The sequence below is a fragment of the Scomber japonicus genome, chromosome 22 (assembly GCF_027409825.1).
Source record: "Scomber japonicus isolate fScoJap1 chromosome 22, fScoJap1.pri, whole genome shotgun sequence".
Classification (NCBI taxonomy): domain Eukaryota; kingdom Metazoa; phylum Chordata; class Actinopteri; order Scombriformes; family Scombridae; genus Scomber; species Scomber japonicus.
Genome location: NC_070599.1, coordinates 28,818,063 through 28,828,893, shown reverse-complemented (window position 1 = coordinate 28,828,893; position 10,831 = coordinate 28,818,063). Strand labels below are relative to the sequence as shown.

The following is a 10,831-nucleotide window of genomic DNA, read 5'->3' as shown; positions in this document are numbered from 1 at the left end:
CACTGTCTACACACAGGTACACACACTGTCTACACACAGGTACACACACTGTCTACACACAGGTACACACACAGGTACACACACAGGTACACACACTGTCTACACACAGGTACACACACTGTCTACACACAGGTACACACACAGGTACACACACAGGTACACACACTGTCCACACACAGGTACACACACAGGTACACACACTGTCTACACACAGGTACACACACTGTCTACACACAGGTACACACACTGTCTACACACAGGTACACACACGGTACACACACAGGTACACACACAGGTACACACACAGGTACACACACAGGTACACACACTGTCTACACACAGGTACACACACTGTCTACACACAGGTACACACACGGTACACACACAGGTACACACACAGGTACACACACAGGTACACACTATTGATGATGATGATATTATTGAAGATGTCATTGATTATATTAATGATGATGATGTCATTGATTATATTAATGATGATGATGATGATGATGATGTCATTGATGACATCATTGATGAAGATGTTTGTGTTCAGTCTCGTTGCAGCTCTCGGTGCTCGTCGACCTCGTCGGTGTTTCAGTCCAAAGCAAAGTAAGAAACCTTCTATTGATCAGGCTGGTTATTGATCAGGCTGGTTAGTGATCAGGCTGGTTATTGATCAGGTTATTGATCAGGCTGGTTATTGATCAGGCTGGTTATTGATCAGGCTGGTTATTGATCAGGCTGGTTATTGATCAGGCTGTTTCTTGTCAGGCTGGTTATTGATCAGGCTGGTTATTGATCAGGTTATTGATCAGGCTGGTTATTGATCGGGCTGGTGATTGATCAGGCTGGTTATTGATCAGGCTGGTTATTGATCGGGCTGGTTATTGATCGGGCTGGTGATTGATCAGGCTGGTTATTGATCAGGCTGGTGATTGATCAGGCTGGTTATTGATCAGGCTGGTGATTGATCAGGCTGGTTATTGATCAGGCTGGTTATTGATCAGGTTATTGATCAGGCTGGTGATTGATCAGGCTGGTTATTGATCAGGCTGGTGATTGATCAGGCTGGTTATTGATCAGGCTGGTGATTGATCAGGCTGGTGATTGATCAGACTGGTGATTGATCAGGCTGGTTATTGATCAGGCTGGTTATTGGTCAGGTTATTGATCAGACTGGTGATTGATCAGGCTGGTTATTGATCAGGTTATTGATCAGACTGGTGATTGATCAGGCTGGTTATTGATCAGGCTGGTTATTGATCAGGTTATTGATCAGGCTGGTTATTGATCAGGCTATTGATCAGGCTGGTTATTGATCAGGCTGGTTATTGATCAGGCTATTGATCAGGCTGGTTATTGATCAGGCTGGTGATTGATCAGGCTGGTTATTGATCAGGCTGGTTATTGATCAGGCTGGTGATTGATCAGGCTGGTGATTGATCAGGCTGGTGATTGATCAGGCTGGTTATTGATCAGGTTATTGATCAGGCTGGTTATTGATCAGGTTAGTTATTGATCAGGCTGGTTATTGATCAGGTTATTGATCAGGCTGGTTATTGATCAGGTTATTGATCAGACTGGTTATTGATCAGGCTATTGATCAGGCTGGTTATTGATCAGACTGGTTATTGATCAGGCTGGTTATTGATCAGACTGGTTATTGATCAGGTTATTGATCAGACTGGTTATTGATCAGACTGGTTATTGATCAGGCTATTGATCAGGCTGGTTATTGATCAGGCTGGTTATTGATCAGACTGGTTATTGATCAGGCTGGTTATTGATCAGACTGGTTATTGATCAGGTTATTGATCAGGCTGGTTATTGATCAGGCTATTGATCAGGCTGGTTATTGATCAGGCTGGTTATTGATCAGGCTATTGATCAGGCTGGTTATTGATCAGGCTGGTTATTGATCAGGCTGGTTATTTTCAGACTGGTGATTGATCAGGCTGGTTATTGATCAGGCTGGTTATTGATCAGGTTATTGATCAGGCTGGTTATTGATCAGGTTATTGATCAGGCTGGTGATTGATCAGGCTGGTGATTGATCAGGCTGGTGATTGATCAGACTGGTGATTGATCAGGCTGGTGATTGATCAGACTGGTTATTGATCTGGTTATTGATCAGGCTGTTTCTTGCAGGCTGGTTATTGATCAGGCTGGTGATTGATCAGGCTGGTGATTGATCAGGCTGGTTATTGATCAGGCTGGTTATTGATCAGGTTATTGATCAGGCTGGTGATTGATCAGGTTATTGATCAGGCTGGTGATTGATCAGGTTATTGATCAGGCTGGTGATTGATCAGGCTGGTTATTGATCAGGTTATTGATCAGGCTGCTTATTGATCAGGCTGGTTATTGATCAGGCTGATGATTGATCAGGTTATTGATCAGGCTGGTTATTGATCAGGTTATTGATCAGGCTGGTTATTGATCAGGCTGGTTATTGATCAGGTTATTGATCAGGCTGGTGATTGATCAGGCTGGTTATTGATCAGGCTGTTATTGATCAGGCTGGTTATTGATCAGGCTGGTGATTGATCAGGCTGGTGATTGATCAGGCTGTTATTGATCAGGCTGGTTATTGATCAGGCTGGTTATTGATCGGGCTGGTTATTGATCGGGCTGGTTATTGATCAGGCTGGTTATTGATCAGGTTATTGATCAGGCTGGTTATTGATCAGGCTGGTGATTGATCAGACTGGTTATTGATCGGGCTGGTTATTGATCAGGCTGTTTCTTGCAGGCTGGTGATGGATGACGGGACAGGTGAGGCTCACGTCTGGTTCTCAGGTGCTCTGGTTCGTCCTCTGCTGGGATTGGCTGACGGTCAGTGGGCGGGGCTTCAGAGAGCACTAAAGGTCAGAGGTCACATCGAAGTGTCTCCCCGAGGGCCGAGCGCGGTGAGTTTACCTGTCTCTCTCTCTCTACCTGTCTCTCTCTCTCTACCTGTCTGTCTCTCTCTCTCTCTCTCTCTCTCTCTCTACCTGTCTGTCTCTCTCTCTCTCTCTCTCTCTCTCTCTCTCTCTCTCTACCTGTCTGTCTCTCTCTACCTGTCTCTCTCTCTCTACCTGTCTGTCTCTCTCTACCTGTCTCTCTCTCTCTACCTGTCTGTCTCTCTCTCTCTGTCTCTGTCTCTCTCTCTACCTGTCTGTCTCTCTCTCTCTCTCTCTGTCTCTCTCTCTACCTGTCTCTCTCTCTCTCTCTCTCTACCTGTCTCTCTCTCTCTCTCTCTCTACCTGTCTCTCTCTCTCTCTCTCTCTACCTGTCTCTCTCTCTACCTGTCTCTCTCTCTCTACCTGTCTCTCTCTCTCTACCTGTCTCTCTCTCTCTCTCTCTACCTGTCTCTCTCTCTCTCTCTCTCTACCTGTCTCTCTCTCTCTCTCTCTACCTGTCTCTCTCTCTACCTGTCTCTCTCTCTCTACCTGTCTCTCTCTCTCTACCTGTCTCTCTCTACCTGTCTGTCTCTCTCTCTCTACCTGTCTGTCTCTCTACCTCTATCTGTCTCTCTCTCTCTCTCTACCTGTCTCTCTCTCTCTACCTGTCTCTGTCTCTCTCTCTCTACCTGTCTCTCTCTCTACCTGTCTCTCTCTCTACCTGTCTCTCTCTCTACCTGTCTCTCTCTCTCTACCTGTCTCTCTCTCTCTCTCTCTCTCTACCTGTCTCTCTCTCTACCTGTCTCTCTCTCTCTACCTGTCTCTCTCTCTCTCTACCTGTCTCTCTCTACCTGTCTGTCTCTCTCTCTACCTGTTTGTCTCTCTCTCTACCTGTTTGTCTCTCTCTCTACCTGTCTGTCTCTCTCTCTCTCTCTTTACCTGCCTCTCTCTCTACCTGTCTCTCTCTCTCTCTCTCTCTCTCTCTCTCTCTCTCTCTCTCTACCTGTTTCTCTCTCTCTACCTGTCTCTCTCTCTACCTGTCTCTCTCTCTCTCTCTACCTGTCACTCTCTCTCAGGTGTATATATTTACCTGTCTCTCTCTCTCTCTCAGGTGTGTATATTTACCTGTCTCTCTCTCAGGTGTATATATTTACCTGTCTCTCTCTCTCTCTCTCTCTCTCTCTCTCTCTCTCTCAGTTGTATATATTTACCTGTCTCTCTCTCTCTCTCAGGTGTGTATATTTACCTGTCTCTCTCTCAGGTGTATATATTTACCTGTCTCTCTCTCTCTCAGGTGTATATATTTACCTGTCTCTCTCTCTCAGGTGTATATATTTACCTGTCTCTCTCAGGTGTATGTATTTACCTGTCTCTCTCTCTCTCAGGTGTATATATTTACCTGTCTCTCTCTCAGGTGTATATATTTACCTGTCTCTCTCTCTCTCAGGTGTATATATTTACCTGTCTCTCTCTCTCAGGTGTATATATTTACCTGTCTCTCTCTCAGGTGTATATATTTACCTGTCTCTCTCTCTCAGGTGTATGTATTTACCTGTCTCTCTCTCTCTCTCTCAGGTGTATATATTTACCTGTCTCTCTCTCTCTCTCTCAGGTGTATATATTTACCTGTCTCTCTCTCTCAGGTATATATATTCACCTGTCTCACTCTCTCAGGTGTATATATTTACCCGTCTCTCTCTCTCAGGTGTATATATTTACCTGTCTCTCTCTCATGTGTATATATTTACCTGTCTCTCTCTCTCAGGTGTATATATTTACCTGTCTCTCTCTCTCTCAGGTGTATATATTTATCTGTCTCTCTCTCTCTCAGGTGTATATATTTACCTGTCTCTCTCTCAGGTGTATATATTTACCTCTCTCTCTCTCAGGTGTATATATTTACCTGTCTCTCTCTCTCAGGTGTATATATTTACCTGTCTCTCTCTCTCAGGTGTATATATGTACCTGTCTCTCTCTCTCAGGTGTATATATTTACCTGTCTCTCTCTCTCTCAGGTGTATATATTTACCTGTCTCTCTCTCTCAGGTGTATATATTTACCTGTCTCTCTCTCTCAGGTGTATATATGTACCTGTCTCTCTCTCTCAGGTGTATATATTTACCTGTCTCTCTCTCTCAGGTGTATATATTTACCTGTCTCTCTCTCTCAGGTGTATATATTTACCTGTCTCTCTCTCTCAGGTGTGTGACTCTGATGACTCCCTCCTACTCTACCTGCTGTGTGTGTGTAACAGTGCTGCTGTGTGCCGCTCGCTGTCTCTCACCTGCAGGAAACACACCAATCAGAGAGCAGAAGGTACACACACACACACACACACACACACACACACACACACACACACACACACACACACACACACACACACACACACACACACAGTTTTAATGTGTGTGTGTGTAGTGACTCACCTGCTGAGAACCTTCGTGTGTTTCAGAGATGAAGAGATTCAGTCGAGGAGATCGAGACTTCATGACCAGGATGAGTCGTCCTCTACAGCTCACCTGTCTGCACATCAACCCAGACTGACCCCACCTGTCCTCACCTCACCTGACCTCACCTGTCACCACCTGTCCTCACCTGTCTGCACATCATCCCAGACTGACCTCACCTGACCCCACCTGTCCTCATCTGACCTGACCTCACCTGTCCTGACCTCACCTGTCCTCACCTGACCTGACCTCACCTGTCCCCATCTGTCCTCACCTGTCCTGTCCTCACCTCACCTGTCCTCACCTGACTTGTCCTCACCTCACCTGTCCTCACCTGACTTGTCCTGTCCTCACCTGTCCCCACCTGTCCTCACCTGTCCTGTCCTCACCTCACCTGTCCTCACCTGACTTGTCCTGTCCTCAACCGTCCCCACCTGTCCTCACCTGTCCCCACCTGTCCTGTCCTGTCCTCACCTGACCTCACCTGTCCTCACCTGTCCCCACCTGTCCTCACCTGTCCTCACCTGTCTGCACATCAACCCAGACTGACCTCACCTGACCTCACCTGTCCTCACCTGTCCCCACCTGTCCTCACCTGTCCTCACCTGTCCTCACCTGTCCTCTCCTCACCTGTCCTCACCTGTCCTCACCTGACCTGACCTCACCTGTCCTCACCTGTCCCCACCTGTCCCCACCTGTCCCCACCTGTCCTCACCTGACCTCACCTGTCCTCACCTGTCCTCACCTGTCTTCTGAATGTAATGAAGCTGTTTATTATGAGCTGTTACAGAATGATGATGTTTATTTATTTAAATTAAATATTAAATATTTTTTATTAAATCTTCATTTTAAATCTTTTTTTGTTCCGTCCGTCCATCCGACTCTCTCTCAGACTTGTTAAATAATTGGATTAAAATAATAAAGTAGATTTAATGTTTATAATCAGATAAATGAAACCAGCTGAACTTCATTAATATCTTTATTATACAGCATAAACTCATTAGGTCAATATTTATTATTAGTTATTTTATTCATTACAGTATTTTAGTATATTAGTTTATATGATATGAGTGTATATTTTATGAGTTTATATTTTATTAGTTTATATTTTCCTCTGCTGTAGTTTTGTCTTGAATGTGACATGATGATGTCCTCCATCAGTCTGCTGCTGTTACCATGGTGATCCAGCAGGGGGCGTCTGAGCTCCTTCAGTCTGCTGCTGTTACCATGGTGATCCAGCAGGGGGCGTCTGAGCTCCTTCAGCCTGCTTCAGTCTCCTGCTGTTACCATGGTGATCCAGCAGGGGGCGCTGTTACCATGGTGATCCAGCAGGGGGCGCTGTTACCATGGTGATCCAGCAGGGGGCGTCTGAGCTCCTTCAGCCTGCTTCAGTCTGCTGCTGTTACCATGGTGATCCAGCAGGGGCCGTCTGAGCTCATTCAGTCTGCTGCTGTTACCATGGTGATCCAGCAGGGGGCGCTGTTACCATGGTGATCCAGCAGGGGGCGTCAGAGCTCTTTCAGTCTGCTTCAGTCTCCTGCTGTTACCATGGTGATCCAGCAGGGGGCGCTGTTACCATGGTGATCCAGCAGGGGGTGTCTGAGCTCCTTCAGTCTGCTTCAGTCTGCTGCTGTTCAACTACAAACATCTTCTCCTGGTGACTGATGACTCATCAGCAGCTCTGCTTCTGATTGGCTGAGCAGGAGTTAGTTTTTATTTTTAAACTGATCAATTTAAATTATCAGTTAATTATTTTCCTGATCAGTTATTAAAAGTTTAACATGTTAAATGTTTAAAAGGAGACGTCTGTAAATGTTTGTTTTGTTCAACCAACAGTTAAAAAACTGAGAGGAGCTGAGATGATGATGATGATGATGATGATGATGATGAAGGTTCTGATTGAAATAGTTGTAAATGATATTTCCATGTATTCTAATAAATAAGTGAATCATAGTTGTGATGAACTAATGGATGAAGTGATAGTTTCAGGTTTGATCTCATGACTTTACTCTCAGCAGTGAAAAGTGTCTGAAACATTTGAATGAGGAACATTTCTCTATTTTATTCTCATTTATTATTTTAGTCCTGATGCTTTCACTAAATCTCTGTCATGACTTCAAGTGTTAGAAGTTTGGGAACATCTTCTCCTGGTGACTGATGACTCATCAGCAGCTCTGCTTCTGATTGGCTGCTGAGTCCAACCTGAGCAGGTGTAAATAAACTGCTGTTACCATGGTGATCCAGCAGGGGGCGTCTGAGCTCATTCAGTCTGCTTCAGTCTGCTGCTGTTCAACTACAAACATCTTCTCCTGGTGACTGATGACTCATCAGCAGCTCTGCTTCTGATTGGCTGCTGGCTGAACAGGAAGTGAAAGTAAAGAGTGGGGACTTTCCACAGACGCCTGAAATGTTTGTGGCTTCATTAAAAAAACATCAGCGACGCTGCGTTCAGGTGTCTGATGGTAAACTGACAACAAAGTGCTGAACAGAGACGCTGATCTAATCACATGACTGCTGACTCTACAACAACACATGACTGAGCTCAGAGTGTCTGCAGTCTGACTTTAACATTTACCTGCACAGCTGATCACAGTCAGGATGAGGATCATAATATCAGTGGGATATAAAACACAGATAGTATTTATATATTTAATAAAGAGACAAAGCACTGACATAATCTGATAAATAAACTTTTAAAGCCTTTTTATGTCTAAATTAACACAACTAGAATAATAATGGTGGAAACAGATTCTCAGACTCATTGATTCACTAAAGTCTAAAGTAGATGATACAGCTCTAGTCTGAAACAGGAAGGAAGTCACTGCAGAATATATTTAATCAAAGTTAAAGATGACAGATGAGTAGGACGAGTGTGAAGTCGGTGCTGTAGAGTCCATGAGAGACGTGAACACACAGCTTGTCTTTAATAGAGCTCACCTGGACCAGGTCTGTCTCATCCTGCTGATCAGTGTTAGAGCAGCTCAACAGCCTGGAGAGTTTACAGGGGGGGGCAGGAGGGGATGGAGGGGACAGGAAAGCCAGGAGGGGACAGAGGGGGGACGGGGAGGGGACAGGAGGGACAGGGGAGGGGACGGGGGGGACAGAAGGGGTCCAGAGAGTCCAACAAGAAACTAAACCTTCACATTTAAACCTGATTCTTCTCATCAGTGTATGTTTTGGTATTTGACCCCCCAGGCTCTTCAGGTTCAGGTAGGATCAGCTCTGCTCTGGACCTTAACCTCACCCTCCTGTCCCCTCCTGTCCCCTCCTGTCCCCTCAGTCCCCTCCGTCCCCTCCTGTCCCCTCCTGTCCCCTCCTGTCCCCTCCTGTCCCCTCAGTCCCCTCCGTCCCCTCCTGTCCCCTCCTGTCCCCTCCTGTCCCCCCGTCCCCTCCGTCCCCTCCTGTCCCCTCCTGTCCCCTCCTGTCCCCTCAGTCCCCTCCGTCCCCTCCTGTCCCCTCCTGTCCCCTCCGTCCCCTCCTGTCCCCCCATCCCCTCCGTCCCCTCCTGTCCCCCCATCCCCTCCGTCCCCCCATCCCCCCCGTCCCCTCCTGTCCCCTCCTGTCCCCTCCTGTCCCCCCATCCCCTCCGTCCCCTCCGTCCCCTCCTGTCCCCTCCTGTCCCCCCGTCCCCTCCTGTCCCCTCCGTCCCCTCCGTCCCCTCCTGTCCCCTCCTGTCCCCCCGTCCCCTCCTGTCCCCTCAGTCCCCTCCTGTCCCCTCCGTCCCCTCCTGTCCCCTCCGTCCCCTCCTGTCCCCTCCGTCCCCTCCGTCCCCCCGTCCCCTCCGTGCCCTCCTGTCCCCCCGTCCCCTCCTGTCCCCTCAGTCCCCTCCTGTCCCCTCCGTCCCCTCCTGTCCCCCCATCCCCTCAGTCCCCTCCTGTCCCCCCATCCCCTCCGTCCCCTCCTTCCCCTCAGTCCCCTCCTGTCCCCCCATCCCCTCAGTCCCCTCCTGTCCCCCCATCCCCTCCGTCCCCTCCTGTCCCCTCCGTCCCCTCCTGTCCCCTCAGCCCCCTCCTGTCCCCTCCGTCCCCTCCTTCCCCTCAGTCCCCTCCTGTCCCCCCATCCCCTCAGTCCCCTCCTGTCCCCTCCGTCCCCTCCTGTCCCCCCTTCCCCTCCGTCCCCTCAGTCCCCTCCGTCCCCTCCGTCCCCTCCTGTCCCCCCTGTCCCCCCGTCCCCTCCTGTCCCCCCATCCCCTCCGTCCCCTCCTGTCCCCTCAGTCCCCTCCTGTCCCCTCAGTCCCCTCCTGTCCCCTCCGTCCCCTCAGCCCCCTCCTGTCCCCTCCTGTCCCCTCCGTCCCCCCATACCCTCCATCCCCTCCTGTCCCCTCAGTCCCCTCCTGTCCCTCCGTCCCCTCCTGTCCCCCCGTCCCCTCCTGTCCCCTCAGTCCCCTCCTGTCCCCCCATCCCCTCCGTCCCCTCCTGTCCCCCCATCCCCTCCGTCCCCTCCTGTCCCCTCAGTCCCAGTCCAGCAGTCATTCATGTAGCGGGGCCGGACACACACGCAGACCCTAACCCCGTTCATAACGCTGAAGGCTCTGGACATTGTGGGGCTGTCATGGAGGGACAGGGACCCATGGACTGGCAGACCAGGATGGTGGTCCCTATGTTTAAAAAGGGGACCGGAGGCTCCAACTATCAGGATCACACTACTCAGCCTCAGGAGAAGCTGCTGCTGAAAGGCTCCGGCTGATGGTTGAACCTGATTCAGGAGGAGCGATGTGGATTCTGGCCGTGGAACAGTGGACCAGCTTTTCACCCTGCAGGATCCTGGAGGGGTCATGGGAGTTCACACATCCAGTCTACATGTGCTTTGTGGACTTGGAGAAGGCTTAGGACCGGGTCCCTCGGGGGGCCTTGTGGATGTTTGGGGTACCAGGGTCTCAGCCGTCTATCAGCCATGAGACTCCAGACTGGTCCACATGCTGCTGATACTTCTGCTTCATCTTATCATCAGGTCTCTGTGTTGCAGTCGGGTGTCTGTAACCATCTGAACCTAACCTAACCCTCCCCTGCTGCTCTGAGACCAGACCTAACCCTCCCCTGCTGCTCTGAGACCAGACCTAACCCCAACCTGCTGCTCTGAGACCAGACCTAACCCCAACCTGCTTTAACAGAACTCTTATAGCGAGGAAGACGAGCACACATCCAGCTCACCAAACTACAGCCAGACCACGGCTGTCTGTCTCTCCTGAACTCCAGACTTTACTGCTGGGCCTTCACACCTAGACCTCCAACCTGGTTCCAGTCTGAAGCTCAGGACTCATGGAGGACTCTAGAGGAGAGGTTGATGACTCCATATTCTCTGGTTGACTGTTCAAACATTCCCAACCCTCCCAACGCCATTTTAAATTCAGTCCTATTGTTTCACATTAACTTCTGATGTGGAGGAATCATGTGTCTGGTCTTCTGTAAGAGATCTGAGCTCTCCTTCATCCATCAATGATCAACTACTGGTTGGTGCTCGTCCTGTTGGTTCCCCTCATTGGGAGGAAGAAGGTGTCTG

At 49.0% G+C, this 10,831-nt stretch overlaps 1 protein-coding gene across 1 annotated transcript in view; it reads left to right on the top strand.

Annotated features, from left to right (window-relative positions):
* ctc1 (CTS telomere maintenance complex component 1) overlaps window positions 1–5,460 on the top strand; it is a gene marked incomplete at its 5' end in the record, with an annotated part of 17,859 nt that extends 12,399 nt beyond the window's left edge. Inside the window, 4 exons of the mRNA XM_053343276.1 lie at window positions 554–609; window positions 2,753–2,909; window positions 5,084–5,198; window positions 5,338–5,460. Of these exons, the coding sequence (XP_053199251.1) occupies window positions 554–609; window positions 2,753–2,909; window positions 5,084–5,198; window positions 5,338–5,429 (420 nt within the window). The remainder of the gene's footprint in view (window positions 1–553; window positions 610–2,752; window positions 2,910–5,083; window positions 5,199–5,337) is intronic.
* Window positions 5,461–10,831: the final 5,371 nt, after the last annotated feature.